At 37.1% G+C, this 16,033-nt stretch overlaps 1 protein-coding gene across 2 annotated transcripts in view; it reads left to right on the top strand.

Moving 5' to 3' along the window:
- The window catches only part of VSTM2A (V-set and transmembrane domain containing 2A), a 32,679-nt gene extending 16,707 nt beyond the window's left edge, over window positions 1-15,972 (top strand). Inside the window, exon 5 of one of the 2 annotated variants that reach the window (XM_012557719.1) lies at window positions 14,023-15,972. In XM_012557719.1, coding sequence (XP_012413173.1) covers window positions 14,023-14,111 — 89 coding nt within the window. In that variant the 3' untranslated portion in view covers window positions 14,112-15,972. Of the gene's footprint in view, window positions 1-13,900 lie in introns of both variants that reach the window. The other variant, XM_004383967.2, reaches the window with a different exon arrangement.
- Window positions 15,973-16,033: the final 61 nt, after the last annotated feature.

Genomic DNA, 16,033 nt, shown 5'->3' with positions numbered 1-16,033 from the left:
CTACTCAGGGGAAGAAGGAAAAAATGCCAATATTTACAGATGCTATGATGATATGGGGCACTGGTGGCACAGTGGTTAAGGGCTCAGCTGCTAACCAAAAGATCAGCAGTTCAAATCCCCCAGCCACTCCTTCGAAACCTGTGGGACAGTTCTACTCTGTCCTGTTGGGTCACTATGAGTTGGAATCCACTTGACAGCAATGTTTTTTTGCTGTTGTCGCTTGGTTTTATGATGATATAATTTGCTTACATTGCTTGGAAATATCAAACACGATCATGTAAAATGGGTAAATGCAAGCTAAAGGTATAAACTTAAATCAATTCTCTATATGACAAAAATTAACAAATAGAAAATATTATTAAAAAGTTGTAATCCGGGGGACCTCATACCATCAAGAAAGCAGCGCTGGGAGCAGAGCGCATCCTTTGGATTGGTGTCCCTGGGCCAAGAAGCTCCTAGTCCGGGGAAACACTGATGAGAAGGCCGACAGAGAGAGAAAGCCTTCCCCTGGAGCTGACACCCTGAATTTGGACTTTCAGCCTACTTTACTGTGAGGAAATAAACTTCTCGTCGTTCAAACCATCCACTTGTGGTATTTCTGTTATGGCAGCACTAGATAACTAAGACAGAATTTGGTACCGAGAGAGTGGGGTGCTGCTATAACAGATACCTAAAATACGGAAGCGGTTTTAAAACTGTGAATGGATAGACATGCGGCAGTGACAGAGGACCAGCAGCAGCAGAGAACCTACAGCAGCAGAGAAGTAGCAGCAGCAGAGAACCAACAGCAGCAGAACCAGGAGACCGGTGAAAGATGGCGCTGGAGCTGACCCACAGAGTGAGAGAGCTGAATGCCTGTGAGCAGGAGGCTTCCTGGCGGAGTGGGGTGCCTCCGGGCACTTACCGGCGGAGCTACTGAGCTTTGGAACACTTGCCCCAGCAGGGCAGATGCGGATGTGAGGCCTGAGGGCCGAGAGGCCATAGGAAGCAGAAGCTGAAGAGACAAGGGACACAAGAAGCCGAGCTGCCTGAGTCTCAAAAGGTAAGCTGCCGTGTTGAGAACCGGCCTATGGAGAAACCACATAGTAAGGAAACAATACCCTTAGTTCAACACTCCACAAGAAACTAATTTCTGCCATGGTTATGTGAGCGAGCTCAGAAACAGACCTTTCTCCAGGTGAACCTTGAGATAGACCAGAGCCTTTGCCAACTTTTTCATTGAAGCCTGTGAGAAACCCTGAAGCAGAGGATCCAGCGGAGCAATGCCTGGATTCCTGACCTATGGAAAGTATGAGATGATACACGTTGTCGTTTTAGTCGCTAAGTTGTGGCGTAAGTCGTTGTGCAGCAATAGTTAACTAATACTCTAAGTGACTAAATGTAAATGAGTCATAGATCAGAATAGATGGAAGTGGTTCATCTGTCCTCTCAAGGTGGTGGTTGAATAAAGGCTTAGCCTTTTGAAACAACTTTTGAGTTTGGGTAGGTGAGAAAAGAGCAGAGGTCTGGGTATGCACAAGGCATGCTGGGAGTTCAGTAAGAATCCTAATCAGCTCAGTGTGGATGCTTATTGAAAAAGAAAAGATGATTTAAAAAAAAAAAATGGAGCATTCCAGATAGGACATTTAAAACTAAAAGAAGTATTTTCATTTAAGAATCTAAATATTATGACACCACAACAGATTCCCCTAAGCAAAATTTCATGATTGAAATCATGACTTTAGAACATATATCTAGCTGTTATATGAGGAAAAACTAGAATAAAGAGTCTAGAAACAGCAGAGATCAACCATACTGCTGCATGAGATTCTTAGACATACCACGGTGTTAACAGAAACAACTTGGTAAATTTGATAGATATATTGAAAGATACTTATTGTTGATGGAGTAAATATAGAGGCTGAAAGATAAATATCAATCAGTGAGGGCTTTAATATTTGTTTTAATATTTGAGAACATGATATTATGGATTGAATTGTGTTCCCCCAAAATACGTGTTGTAAATTCTAACCCCTATACCTGTGGATGTAATCCCATTTGGAATTAGAGTTTTATTTTTTATGTTAATAAGCCTATATCAGCTAAAGTGTGTTTTAAGCCAATCACTTCTGAGTTATAAAAGGGGCAGATTAGGCAAAGACAAGGAAACACAAACACAGATGGGGGAAGGTGGATGCCGTGCCACGTGAAGATCACCAAGGAACCCAGGAACAGAAATTGAAAAAAGACAAAGACCTTCCCCCGGAGCCGAGAGAGAGAGAGAGAGAGAGAGAGAGAGAGAGAGAGAGAGAGATCCTTCCCTGAGAGTCAGAGTCCTGAATTCAGACTCCTAAACTGTGAGAAAAGAAATTTCTTTTTGTTAAAGCCAAAAAAAAAAAAAAAAAGTTGTAATCCACAGTAGTAGCAACAAGAAGAAGGTATAAAATGTCTAGGTTATTTTTTCTTTTTAAGACAATAGCAAATAAGTGGTAAAAATATGAAGACCACTGGAACACTTGATTGAGAGAGTTTAGATTTGAATAAATGCATAGACATACTATGTTTTGTAAGGCCAGTCTCAGTATTGTGAATAGTCAGGTTTTTCAAAAGTATTTATAGATTTGATGCAGTCTCAGGAAAAATCCCTACGCTTTTTTTTTTTTCCCCTAACTTGACACAGACAATCTTGGCAAAGATTTTTTAAATCAACAAGAGTCAACAAGGTTACAGTGATTGAGGCATTCTGCTCTGTTATCAGCTGCACAGTGAACTGGTACTTCCTGCTGAAGGAAAATTTGGAAGGAAATATCAGTCACAGGGCTTTAGATTGTGCAGCCTGTTTGACCCTGAAATTGTACTTCTGGGAGGAAATTCCAAGGAGATCAGCAGTGAGGCAGATTCATGAACAGGGATGTTTATCACGGAGATCTTTGTATAACTGGAAATACTGAAAAGCCCAAGAGTAATCACCTAATGAGTGTGTTACAAAATCATACAATGAATAGTAAGCAGATTCTAGAATCATATTTTCGAAGAATGTTTAAGTAGAAAAGACTCAGTTCAAAATATAATGTGGAAAAAATATAGACTACCAAACTTTATAGTAAAAAATAATGTATAGTATAAGCCCAAAAAAACCAAATCCATTGCCATAAAGTCAATTCTGACTCATAGCGACCCTATAAGGACAGAGTAGAGCTGCCTTTTAGGGTTTCCAAGGAGCACCTGGTAGATTCGAATTGCTGACCTTTTGGTTAGCAGCTGTAGCTATTAACCACTAGGCCACCAGGGTTTCCTGTATATATATGTATACACAAGTGTCAAATCAATCTGAGGTAATTATGTGCGTAGAAAGATGACATGAAGAAAATATATGAAAAATGTACATCAGAGGTCACAATAAGTGGTTATTTTTAATATTTAATTATTTTGTTTTTATTTCTAGCATTTGAACAATGATAATGTATTAACTTTCGTTGTAAGAAAAAAATATGAACATTATTTAAAATTTCCCAAATTTAAAAATAGGCGAATGACAGGCAGACATCTGATGAGAAAGAAAATAAATTAGCAAACGTATAAAATATATTTAATTACTAAAGAAAGACTAAATGAAATAATGCCTTTGTGTGATTATGAAACTCATGATAAAATTAACAACATATACATTTATGTGCATGAATATGCATATGCATAAACATATATACATGCATATTCATCTACACATATGCATATGTATACGTACAAAGTGCTGCTATGAAAGTGGTCTACTCAGAAATTGAATCAAGAACTTTATATCTTATTTCTCCTGGGAGCAGAGCACAGAATCTGACCATTGGATTATTCTTTTTGTTTTTCTAAATCTAATGGGTGTGGTCTTGATAAGTGTTTATTGATTAAATGAATCAATTGCATGTAAAATCCATGAAAAAAATGCCATGCAATTCTTTTTCCTCTCAATTGTATTATTCATACGGCCCCTAACTCATAGGGATGAGTGAGGTCCCAATCATGGGGAGCATCATGGGAAATCAATGCAAGGAAGACTTATAAATAAGAATTATGTTTTACTTAATATAACTGCTTCAAAAAAGTCTGAGAGCATTTTTTCATGCATTCATAGTCCTAAATGTATAAAATAGACTCAATATAAATTAAACTCTCTGCGTTTATATTAAAGCTAATTATGAAAGCTGGGAGTGATGATCAAATTTCCTATTCCATGAAGCTGTGCAGCTCCTGGTAAAATAAAACATAAGAGAGATGAAATTAAATAAAATAATTTTATTATCTGCACAGACATAAACCTTCTAATGAAGGCTAAATAATGCAGCTAATTTTCAAATAAGAATAAATATTTCAAATAATAATAAATAATGCAGGAATCCCTCGGTGGAACAAATGGTTAATCACTAGACTACTAGCCAAAAGACTAGCAGTTCGAATCTACTCAGAGGTGCCTCGGAAGACAGATCTGGCAATCTGCTTCCAAAAAGGTCACAGCCTCGAACACCCTATGGAACAGTTCTACTGTGCACACATGGGGTCGCCATAGATTGGAATCAACTCAATAGCAACTAACAACAATAACAAAAGCAATAAATAATGTAACCAAATTTCAAAATACAAAGGTATGAAGCACTATGCAATGAGGAGCTCTATTAGGAGATCAATTTTATTCTTTTTTCTATTTGGAAGTGATATTTTACAAACACATCCTTAGTAGCATTTTCTTCAGCCGTTTGCAAAATATTTTATTTTTTAGTTTTTATGATTAAACAGATTCTCATGCTACAAAGACAATGTTCTCAGTTCTGCCAGCATTATAAATAATGAAACTGAAAAATGCTACATTTGGGGAGCAAGCAGTAAAACCTCAATCACTAAATATAGACAAGCTCTAGAATTTAAAAACTCAATCTATTTCAAATTCTCAGAAAATACTGAGTTTTGAAGGTATGAATTGTGACTTGATACTTTTGGCATTATTATAACCAGCACTGTGCATGGCCTGTCATTAGAGTTCAATAAAAGTTCAGGGACTGAAAATTATGTTTTGGTCTATGTGTAATGCAAACATTTATGAAGATAATACCATAGCTAAGAATATGGGTTTTTTTTAAATGTAATTTGTCCAATCTTCAAGAAAACAACCTCAGATGACGCATGTATTAATGGACACAGAGGATTGGAAAATAGCACTTGGACCGTCCTTCACTACCTACCCATGACAACAGTAATACGTATTTATTTGTATGGTGTCTAATCCCATTGCTGTCGAGTCGATTCCGACTCACAGAGACTGCAAGAAGCGGCTGGTGGATTCGAACTGCCAACTTCTTGGTTAGCAGCTGAGCTCTTAACTACTGCACCATCAGGGTATTTAATCAGAGCCCTGGTGGCGCCAGGGGTTATAGAGCTACAGCTGCTATGACTGGTAACCAAAAGGTTGTCAGTTTGAATCCATTCCTTGGAAACCCTACGGGGCAGTTCTGCTTTGTCCTCTAGGGTTGCTGTGAGTCAGAATCGACTTGATAGCAACGGGTTTGGTTTGGTGTTTTGGTTGGTATTTAATCAAGAAATTATGTCTAGGAAGTTTGTTGAACAATCACTGGCAACCATTTACTTCTCTCATTTTATTTGCATGTCTTGGTAAATAGGATATGGATTTAAAAATCTTGTTTCAGCTATCTCTGTTAATTACTTAATTCCCAAAGCTAAGAAGATAATTTCTGTTGTGAAATAAAACATTCTAGTTTAGATAATTTTGAAAGAGCGAGATTAAAGTAAAGAGTAAAGCTGTTAGCTTAATCTTGGAAAATACGTGGGTAAAGTCTGAAGACATTTTCCTTATGTTAAAACAAGTGTGTTATCCAAGGCCACATAATTGATGGTTTTGTTTTGTTTTGTTTTACATCCTGTTGGCATTAGACCCTCACATATTTTTTTTCCTCAAAAGCAAACATTGCTGAACAATATTTGCAAAATACTGCGTTTATAAATTATGGCGCTATCTTTAATTTACTCTTCAGTTTATATAGAGCAGTCCCTGGGTGGCATAAACGGTTAATATAAAATAATGTGGGGATTGAAATCACTTATTCACAGCTATTTCGTTCCTTTCTTTTCCTTCTATTTTTTGACTCTGAGTTCCTCAGTCGTCATTTCTTTAAGAATATGAGATATTTTTCCTTACTTGATGGTGAATTTTTCTCTAATGGTGTTGGAGATGGGCATCTATCACAAAATGCAAAAAAGAGTGGGATGGGAAGAGATAGTCTTTATTTTTCCAAATAGTGAGTGATTTCTCAAACCTTCAGCCAAACTGACTTCCCACTTCCTCAACTCAGACAAGTTATTATGATTTGTTTCTCTTGCCACTTGACTCAATAGTCAATAATAGAAGCTGGGGTCCACTTTATATCCGTTTCCTAATTCAGGGGAAGATATCCCAGCATGCTCTGGGTGCACAATCTCTGTAACAAAGCCGGACCACGTCAACACCAATTGTCCTCATATTTTCCTTTACTCCAGTCCCCAACTTCAATGTACTTATTTAAGTCCTTAGTCAAATCTGACATTATTCACCAATGATGTCACTGCAGCAAAACCACATGAGTTTGGAATCCCTATTAGGAAATCTGTGATCATTCAAACAAGGTCTGGATTAGCATCTACCTTTACATTATGGGGAAATCCTGGTGGCTTAGTGGTTAAGTGCTACAGCTGCTAACCAGAAGGTCAGCAGTTCGAATCCACCAGGTGCTCCTTGGTAACCCTATGGGGCAGTTCTACTCTGTTCTATAGGGTCACTATGAGTCGGAATCGACTCAACGGCAACAGGTATGGGGGTTTTACATTATGAATAAAGGATTTGCTAATTAATAATGAAAACACTTACAGGAGACATACTTAAACTCCGTGGGTAAATAGTTTCAAGCTCTTTAGCAGTATTTACTTATATGTCATTCTTATTTATGCATTAAAGAAGCTATTAAATATATGTAGTAGTACAACTTCATTTCTTTGAAAACATTTTGTTTATTTTTTCCACTAGTTTAAATTGTACTCACTTCCATTTTTCCAAAACCACTCCTGTTGCCATCTTCCCAAAGACAGAATTGGGAAAGTATAGCCATCGGGTATGAAGAATCATCACATGGAAAAATTATGATGCAAATTAATTGATAGCATCTTAGTTTCAGAGTCAAACAGAACCGGATTTGAATCTCAGCCCTACTGCTTACTAGCTGAGTAAATGGAAACAAGCTACACAACCCCTCTCAGCTTCAGTTCGCTTATGAGTAAAATGATTATAATAACCGCATTGGATCATGGTAAGGGGTAAAGAAATAACAAGTGTTCGAAAAAATATTAGTTGCTGCTAGCATCATTACATCTGCACCAAGATCAGTTCTTACTTGGATGGGTGAGTTACAATGAAAATGTACTGTTATAAATTTCTCTATGGCCTCAGCAAGGAGCCCTGGTAGTGCGGTGGTTAAAGCACTCAGCGGCTAACCAAAAGGTTGGTGGTTTTAACCCACCAGCGGCTCTAAGAGAGAAAGACGTGGCAGTCTGCTTCTGTAACAATTTACAACCTTATAAACCCTACGGGGGCAGTTCTACTCTGCCCTATAGGGTTGCTATGAGTCGGAATGGACTCCAAGGCAGCAGGTTTGGTTTTGGTTTTTTTGATCTGGCCTCAGCAGGGAGAGGCTGTATTGCTTGCTCTTGGCCATTCTTTATTTACTATAGAGGGCAGAAACCTTGAAAGGCTGCGGTGACTGGCTGTAAGAAAAAAGTCTGAAACATTCTGTGGTGAACGAGATATGACCGTGCGCCTGATCGTTTAAACCCTGTGTACGTGGGCAACTGCACCTTTTCCCTTAGCTACAATAAGAGGCCTCATAACTCGAACAGAGCTGTAAATTTGCTGACTAAAGGAAAGCAGTAAAGGAAATTTAAACAGCTGCTGCCAACATGCTAGGGCACAATAAAATGGGCTATTTATGTAGTAGGTCAAAATGAAGCGCATTTCTTTAAAAAAAAATGGATTTCTGGAAGAAATTGGCACTGGACCCATAAGAATTCTAATGAAAAAGATACTCTTCTCAAAAAATTATAGGATAACATCATCCTATTATTTGACCTTTCCCCTTAAATGGTGATTTAGTATGCACAAACCTGAATAAACATTGCATTACAAGCTAGCTCGAATCTTCTCACACAGCTATTTTCATTTCTTAAGGCTGGCATTTGTAATAAAGAAGCCTGTCAAAGGGGCTGTGCTGCTCTGAGAGATGTGATGGACACTCAGTTCTTTATAACTTAGGCATTTTCACAGACAAAAATTATTTGACTGTTGTTTCTTTTACTATCGGAGTATTTCCCTTTTTAGGTTTGTTCACGTGTTATTGTTAGCTGCTGTCAAGTCGGCCCCCAACTCATGGCAACTCCAGACTGCTGTGGTCCTTAGGGTTTTTGCTGGTTGATTTTTGAAGTAGATTGCCAGGCGTTTCTTCTTAGTCCATCTTAGTGTAGAAGCTCTGCTGAAACCTGTTTAGCATCATAGCAACACACTATCAATCCTCCACTGACAGGAATGTTGGCTGTGCATAAGGTGCACTGGCTGGGAATCGAACCTGAGTCTCCCTCATGGAAGGCAAGAAGTCTCCCACTGAACCACCAATGTCTCCTGTTCCTATGTTAAACATCACTAATGTTCAGTTTTACAAAATAAAGATTCTGGAGTGAGGTAGTAGAGCCAGAGAGGGAAAGAAATTATTTTCTTGCTCCATTTGGGTTCCACTAGATACTCAAACAAGAAGAAGAGAAAAATCTATGGCGAATCATGCCTACAGTTGCAGACAGAAGCCCTGAATAGTCAATGTTACCCATATCTAAATCAACAAAAAATTGTACTCATATAGGAAATTAATCCATCCGAAAATGTTGAAAGCCAAGAGAAGGTGGCTTATTTGAAGAGCTAGTAAAATTTTAGATGGGCCAAGTTGTGTTGATAGTTGTCTTAACTCTCCACTTTGCTCTTTGAGTGAAATACCCATATCCTCTTCTGATGTTCTTTCCTGGTAGCCAAAGAGGTCTGATTGGCATTCTCTCCCTGTCACTAACTAATGGTGTCACTTTGAATAATAAATTTACCTTTCCTTGGTTCCAGGCTACCAAATTTGCGAGCTAAAGTATGGAAAAGAGAAGCTCTTAGAAAGGAGAGGGACATCTCAGAATAATGGTGGAGCTACCGCTTACTCAAATAGTTAAATGAATTCAGAGGAAGCTTTAAGCTCCAAAAGTCTACGTTGTGAACATTTCAAAATATGATTATATCATAAATATTTGGTATAAGGATCAAAATAAACTTTACTTACTATTGTTTAGGAAAACTACGATACTGGTGTTTTCGTATGAAATATTTATAAGTTCAGAGTTGGAACAAAGAGAAGTTTTCTATAAAATACTTTTTTTCTCTAAATGTTATATCCAGTGCATTTTCTCTGAAAAGACCAGTATAAACTCAAACATAGCTTCATATCTTGCTTTAACAGATGAAGGGAAATTGGGGATTTCAGAAAGAAGCAGATCCATATTCTGTGTTGACTTGACTGCATTGCCGTTTCTTCATTTCTGTACTTTACTACCTATTACCCATGTAGGCTGAGTTACTTCATGCTGATGAGTTACAATTTCCTGATCTCTAAAAGGAGGATCATTGTATTTATTATAGCTGGTTGTTGAGAAGTTTAAGTGAAACAATGTATGAAAAATGCCTATTGCCTGGCACATAGTAGATGCCCAATGTACTACAGTCATTGTGCAGACTAGGGTGAGCAAGAAGAAGAATGCCGTATTATTAAATCTGCCCAGTGTCTTTCAGTCTAGTGAGTGTAGACACAGGGGAGAGATAATAATACCGATGGAGGAGCCCATGGGTGGTGCAAACGGTTAACTTACTCAGCTGCTAACCAAAAGTTTGGAGGTTTGAGTTTACCCAGAAGTGCCTCAAAAGAAAGGCCTGGCAATCTACTTCTGAAAAATCAGCCATTGAAAACCCTATGGAACACAGTTCTACTCTCACATACATGGGGTCGCCATGAGTCAGGGGTGACTCGACGGCAGCTGTAAAAAGAAGCTAAGCCCTTCCATTTGGCAGACTGATGATAAGGAGCAAGAAGGAGGGTGAACAGTTGACTATTGCTGCTAACTTTCCTGGCTCGAAGTTGTGCTCAATTTAATTAGGGTGATGACAGTTATATAGGGTACTAACCTATCGGTGGCAATAATTTCCTCTGATGACATACAGGGGATATCCCGAAGATGATAGAACTACATATCGTCTTTGGCCTGGTTGCTGAGGATGCCAAGGTCTCAAGTACTATTTCTGTTTGTTTGATTTTTTTCTCTTGTTTTGTTTTGTTTTAAAGCAGTAGATGGTAATTTGTTATTCTATGAAATAATAATTATAGTGAAGATAATATACTTGATGCGTTTTTTGTTTCTCTTTGGTCAAATGCTCATTTGTCACAGATTCTCTCTTGAGAAAGGCTTGCTTGTCCTTATCTTAGAGGAGATACTGACACTAGCTATTGCATGAAGTAGGAGAAGAAAATGAGAAAACTTCTGCAGTATATAGACTTCTAAGAAGACTTCTTAGACTTTTCCATTTGCAAATGGAGAAAATATCACCCTTACTAATATCTTGTCTTCTTACAAAGACATGGGGAATTACACATGAAAGAGCACTATAAAGATCTTTTAAGTATAAAAACAAATGAAAGGCATCATCATTACACAGAAGTAGAAGGGTGTTGTGAAATGGCATCTGAGTCAGAGAGAAGAAATCTCCAGGTTCTATTTGGCTACTCTTCATCTAGCTAGGCTTGCTACTTTTACATCATTTGCTTCACCTAATTGAGATAAAAGCATCTCCTTTTCTTCTTCACAGGGTATGTTACGTTAGGGGCAAGAGTTTAAAAATGGTCAAGGCATTGTTACATTGAGAGTAATGAAGAAAATTGCTAAAATTTTACCCTTTGTCTGTAATGAGCTTATAGTTTAATCAGATAGATAAGACATGAATACAATTAACTTCAAGTTTACATGTGTCCTAGGAGAAGTAAAACAAGATATTACTGAAGTTCAGAAAAGAGAGAGATTACAATTAACTGGTGAGAATGAACACGACGGACAGCAGTTTACTTAAGGGCGAAAGTTGTTTAAATTCATGATCTTGTTAGGGGTAAATTAGGTTGTACTCCTTGGCCTGGGCATAGAGTAAAAGAAAGCAAATAAAAAATAAAGAAGCAATCTTATTCCAACACAATGTCTGGCCAACTAATATGAAAAATATAATAATACATGAACAGTTATTGTGACCATTTTAGATAACATAGAAGAAATAAGTACCTTATTTGGGATCTCAAAAGCAAGAGGCAGCAGAGGAAATGAGACCTTTTGGGGCTCCTGGCTGCAATTCTGACTCTCGTTTCACACAAGTAAAATGTTTCTACACGTAAAACTGAGACTAGAGCATGATGAGTGGCCGAAGTTCCCCTTTTACAGAAAAGAAAATTTCTATAGAATAGACCATGAAGTATAGCACATTTGAGAAACAATAATAGTGCAGCTGGAACTATTTTAAACCTGGAAATATTGTACCATTATATGGGTTTCCAAGGCTATAAATCTCTAGGGAAGCAGGCTGCCACATCTCTCTCCCTCAGAGCCACTGGTGGCTTCGAACCAGCGACCTTTCGGTTAATAGTCGATCGCTTTAACCACTGCACCACCAGGGCTCCTTTTATAAATAATACACATGGAGTAACGTAAACCTGAATGAAAATGGCTAAAATAATCATTTGTTAAAATAACACAGGACAGATTACAATATATATAGATGCTCAGATTTCACTGTCTGAAGGACTTTGCGGCTACGTCCTCACCTTAATCACATATTCAATACACATCATTCAATATCATTCGATACATATCATTCAATAAAGAAACAAATCACACAAAAAGGGGAAAAATCAGTAATTTGATGAAAAACAGATTTATTTTATAATTTATTGTGTAAGAAAAAACACCTTTTTATCTATGATTGGCTGACAGAAACAAGCTTTATTTCATTAAAAAAAATGCTAGGAAATGCATGTATCTAGAATGGATAACTGATTACAACCTGAAAGTACAATATTTCAATGGTACATTTCATACCTGATGACATTTCACAATTTTAGTACCCTTAATATTACTCTAATTTTCTACATGTACTTTACAGTACATAACTGGGTTTCTTTCCAATCCTAAGACTGACATGAAGTTTGCTTTAACTTGCATATGCTGGACATAGTATGTTGGGAAATGTTGGGTCACACATGAAATATCTTACAGGGGTGATGAGGCCAGGAATTTCCCGTGAAGGGTTGACTCGTTGAGAAAGGGGCAGAATATTACATGGTGTAGTTTCAGCAATTCTGGGCCAATTGCCATATCCATGCGGAAATGGAAACCACTATTTCACAAAATCTTTTTCAAAGAACTAATTATTTTATGTAGTTTTATTCCTTTTAGCATTTTTAAGACTTTTATTCAAATTCAGACATATTTTGTGTCAAATCAAGCACCATTGGCTATTTAGGGAGCTGTATAATCACTTACTTTACCTTTCTTTTTTCGTATGAAGAATACCTTGTTGAAGTATCTCTCTTCAAGGATTACAAGAACACATTTTAATTTGGGGACGCTCTAATGGTAATGGTCCCACATAGATTGCTCTATTTTCCTTGCATGATATCTGTACTTAGAGTTACACAAGCACTGGGCTATCATTTTTGCATTTTTGAATCTTGTCACCCAGTTTGAATGAAGGAACGCCTTCCAGAGACCCACCACCAACCTTCCAGGTCTTCAGTCACGAGGTTACTGTCAGGAGATAGTGTGTTCAATCTATAGCTCATATAACAAAGGCAAATTAATACTAATGAGACTAAAGTAACCTGGCAGAAAAACAGTAAACGTCAGTCTCCTAAATGGCCATTTTAGAACCCCCAGACATTTATTCTGTGATGACTTTTTGAGAGCATGTGTTTTTGCCTCAATTTTTATCATTGCCACGATAGGCCTGCTGAATTCAACATGGATTTAGCTGAAATGTTTAAAACATTGAATTCCCCCACATTTACCCTCTTCAAATCCTTCTAGTCTTTCTTCAATTTCAATAAAAAAAGAAAGAAATGTTTTGAGTCTTACCACATGTCCATCTTTTTTACTCATAAATGTAGTTACAGTGTCATTTATTGCTGTGAGCTTATTGGACAAAACATATGAAGAAAAACTGCAGTTTAATTCTCTCCCTCACTTAGTCCTGGAGCGCTTTCAAAATTTCTAATTCTTGATAGGACTAACTTTTCCTCAGATGTCAAAGATGTAAAATTGAGAAATGTCCAACTCTGAAAGTAAACGCCCAAATGCACCCACCCTAGAACACATCCCCGGTCATTGTAAAGCCTGCTGCGCTCAGTTTTTATCTCCTGCGATTTTATGCTTACGCATTCCTAAAACAGGGGATGTGATGTTAGGCAGTAATGTAGGAAAAATCAAATGGCGATAGGGAATGGTGCTGAAGGAATCACTTGAGGCAAAAGTATTTGAATCTGTTCCTCTCGATGTTTCCAGCCATGGGATGGCATTGTGTGAAAACAGACAAAACAAACAAGACCAACTTCCTGGGACTGAAATACTTTGTATGTGTTGTTATTTGCAGTGCATGCCAAGACATTCATGAGCACCAGAGCCAAGCTGGCGAGCTAATTAAATATATATATGTATGTGTTTAAAACAGCCTAATAAGGAGCATTGGAAATCTTCAAGATGAGCGAATATCTTATAACTTCTTCCGCAGGTGCGAGGATAGCTACAAGCCATGGACTTTCTGTCCTGCTTCTTGTTTGTGGCTTTGTGAAGGGTGCTTTGCTTTAATCTAAAGTGCTGACTTTTTTCCAATATCACTTTCTCTTCTTAAAGCAAAGAGCAAATCGCCTGTAAAATCTACGGAGCGGACAGCAAAGTTGACCCTAAACTCCAAGCACCACTCTGCACCCACTGTACTCTAATTACCTACACAAGGAGCACCTGCTTCCGGAAGCATAAACGAAGAGGCTATCACACGTTTTGTTGATAATATTTTCTTTGGCAAATCACTGATCTTTTTATTTCAAGAGAATTAATGTGAAGCGATAGGACATTTTCTAACAGCAAGATCTTTTTTCCCCCCTTTTCCTTCGGCGATTTACGGCATCATCTCATTGACTGCTCAGGGATTGGCCTGAACGTCATCTGTCTAGTAAATACTTACTGTGGAACCCACTGATTTCCTACTCGCTCAGAGACCCTTTCTCTCCAGCAAGCAAACAGAGATCGAAAGGATACAGAACACAAACTATGAATTAAACAAAACCCCCGTGTTGGGGCAAGAACAAAATTATCAATACTGCAAGTCAACCAAGAGAACATTATTTTAAGTAAGGAATAAGAAAAGATTTTTTTTTTTAATTGTCCTTTCTTTCCTGAATTTTTCTTCTGTTTTTTGGCATGTCTCTTGTTCAATGGTGGCAACTGCTGATTACGGCCAATCCCTGTTAATCCTGGGAGGTTCATAGAAATAATTTCGAGTGATCTGTATTTCAGTGTATTTTAATTCATTTCACAATTCCTGTATATGCAAACCTGACAAATTCTGTAAATTGCTTACAGTACGTGTGATATAACTTCAAAGTAGATATATTATGACCCTCATGCAAGCTGATTTTTATCATTATATATATATATACATATATATACATATAAATATCTGTATGTCAAGCCATCAACCAACTTTTTTGATAAAGCATTTGTTTTTCATTTATAATTCATATATTGTGTGAATTTCGTAATGCGTTGTTTCACTTCCACAGGTTTGACAGCTGCAGATGGTCTCTGTTGCCCTCTGCTTCCTTCTGGAAAATGCACATTGAACATTGTATGGCCTCTTATGAATGAATTAATTTTATTATGTGTATGCAGTGTTGGAATTTGCTATGTTCCTTTCATATATGGTGTTTATTAAATTTTCAGGGTCTTCTGACTCTGAAGAATGCCCACTCTGGTTTTGACACCTATTTCTGAACTATTATTATTACTGTCAAAAAAGGAATGTTATTTCTAGGAATTCTGCCTTGAAGGGGAATGTGGAGGAGGTGATGAGGTCACTATTATTCCCTAAATTTATGGAAAAACACTTCTTGTTATGGCTAAAAATGCTGCTTCCTTTGACTTTTATGAATTTTTGTAACTTTGTCATTCTGTTATTTGCTGCTAATTACATTTTAATGTCTCCTAATTAAAAATTAAAATTTGGTTGCTGGCTGAATATAATATGCAAAGGATGACTGCAAATCACTAAAGAAGATAATGTGTTCACTTGTCACTAGTTAAGTGAATTATAATTTTAAATATTCCATTCTTATTTTTGGCTTTATGATAATTCAGACTATTTTTATTTAGAATCTGGTTTCTACTCTTCAAAAAAAAAAAAAAGATCAGCAGAACTATTAATGTGTTCCATATACACCATGGAATAGTTACAGGTTGAGATAGAAATGACCGAAGTTTTCCTTCCAGAGAGATTCTTCCATTTTTTTTCATTACAAAACTAGAAAATCATCTGTGTGTGACCATCAGCTCCCAGCCTAAGGTTCAGAACAGAAGCTTGAAGGCAATGAATACCTCTGCTTTTCAAAGGTAAATGCATTTGATTTTCTGCAGCTCAACTAAGAGAAATGTGCATATTTTCACAATATTCTTGGCATTATTTTCTGAGACATAATGTTTCATGCAAATGCTTCTATTGCCATTTTCCCTGGTTGGTTAGGTTTATTATTTTAGTTGAATGAGAAAAATAAATAAAGGTTTTGATTGTGCTATTTTATTAACCTAGAAAATTATTTTCTTTCAAAGTTTGATATTTAAAAATATATAAAATAATAAGATAAATACG

This window comes from Trichechus manatus, unplaced genomic scaffold, assembly GCF_000243295.1.
Source record: "Trichechus manatus latirostris isolate Lorelei unplaced genomic scaffold, TriManLat1.0 scaffold00114, whole genome shotgun sequence".
NCBI classification, from domain to species: domain Eukaryota; kingdom Metazoa; phylum Chordata; class Mammalia; order Sirenia; family Trichechidae; genus Trichechus; species Trichechus manatus.
Note: the sequence above shows the minus strand (reverse complement) of the source record. Positions and strands in the feature narration are given on the sequence as shown.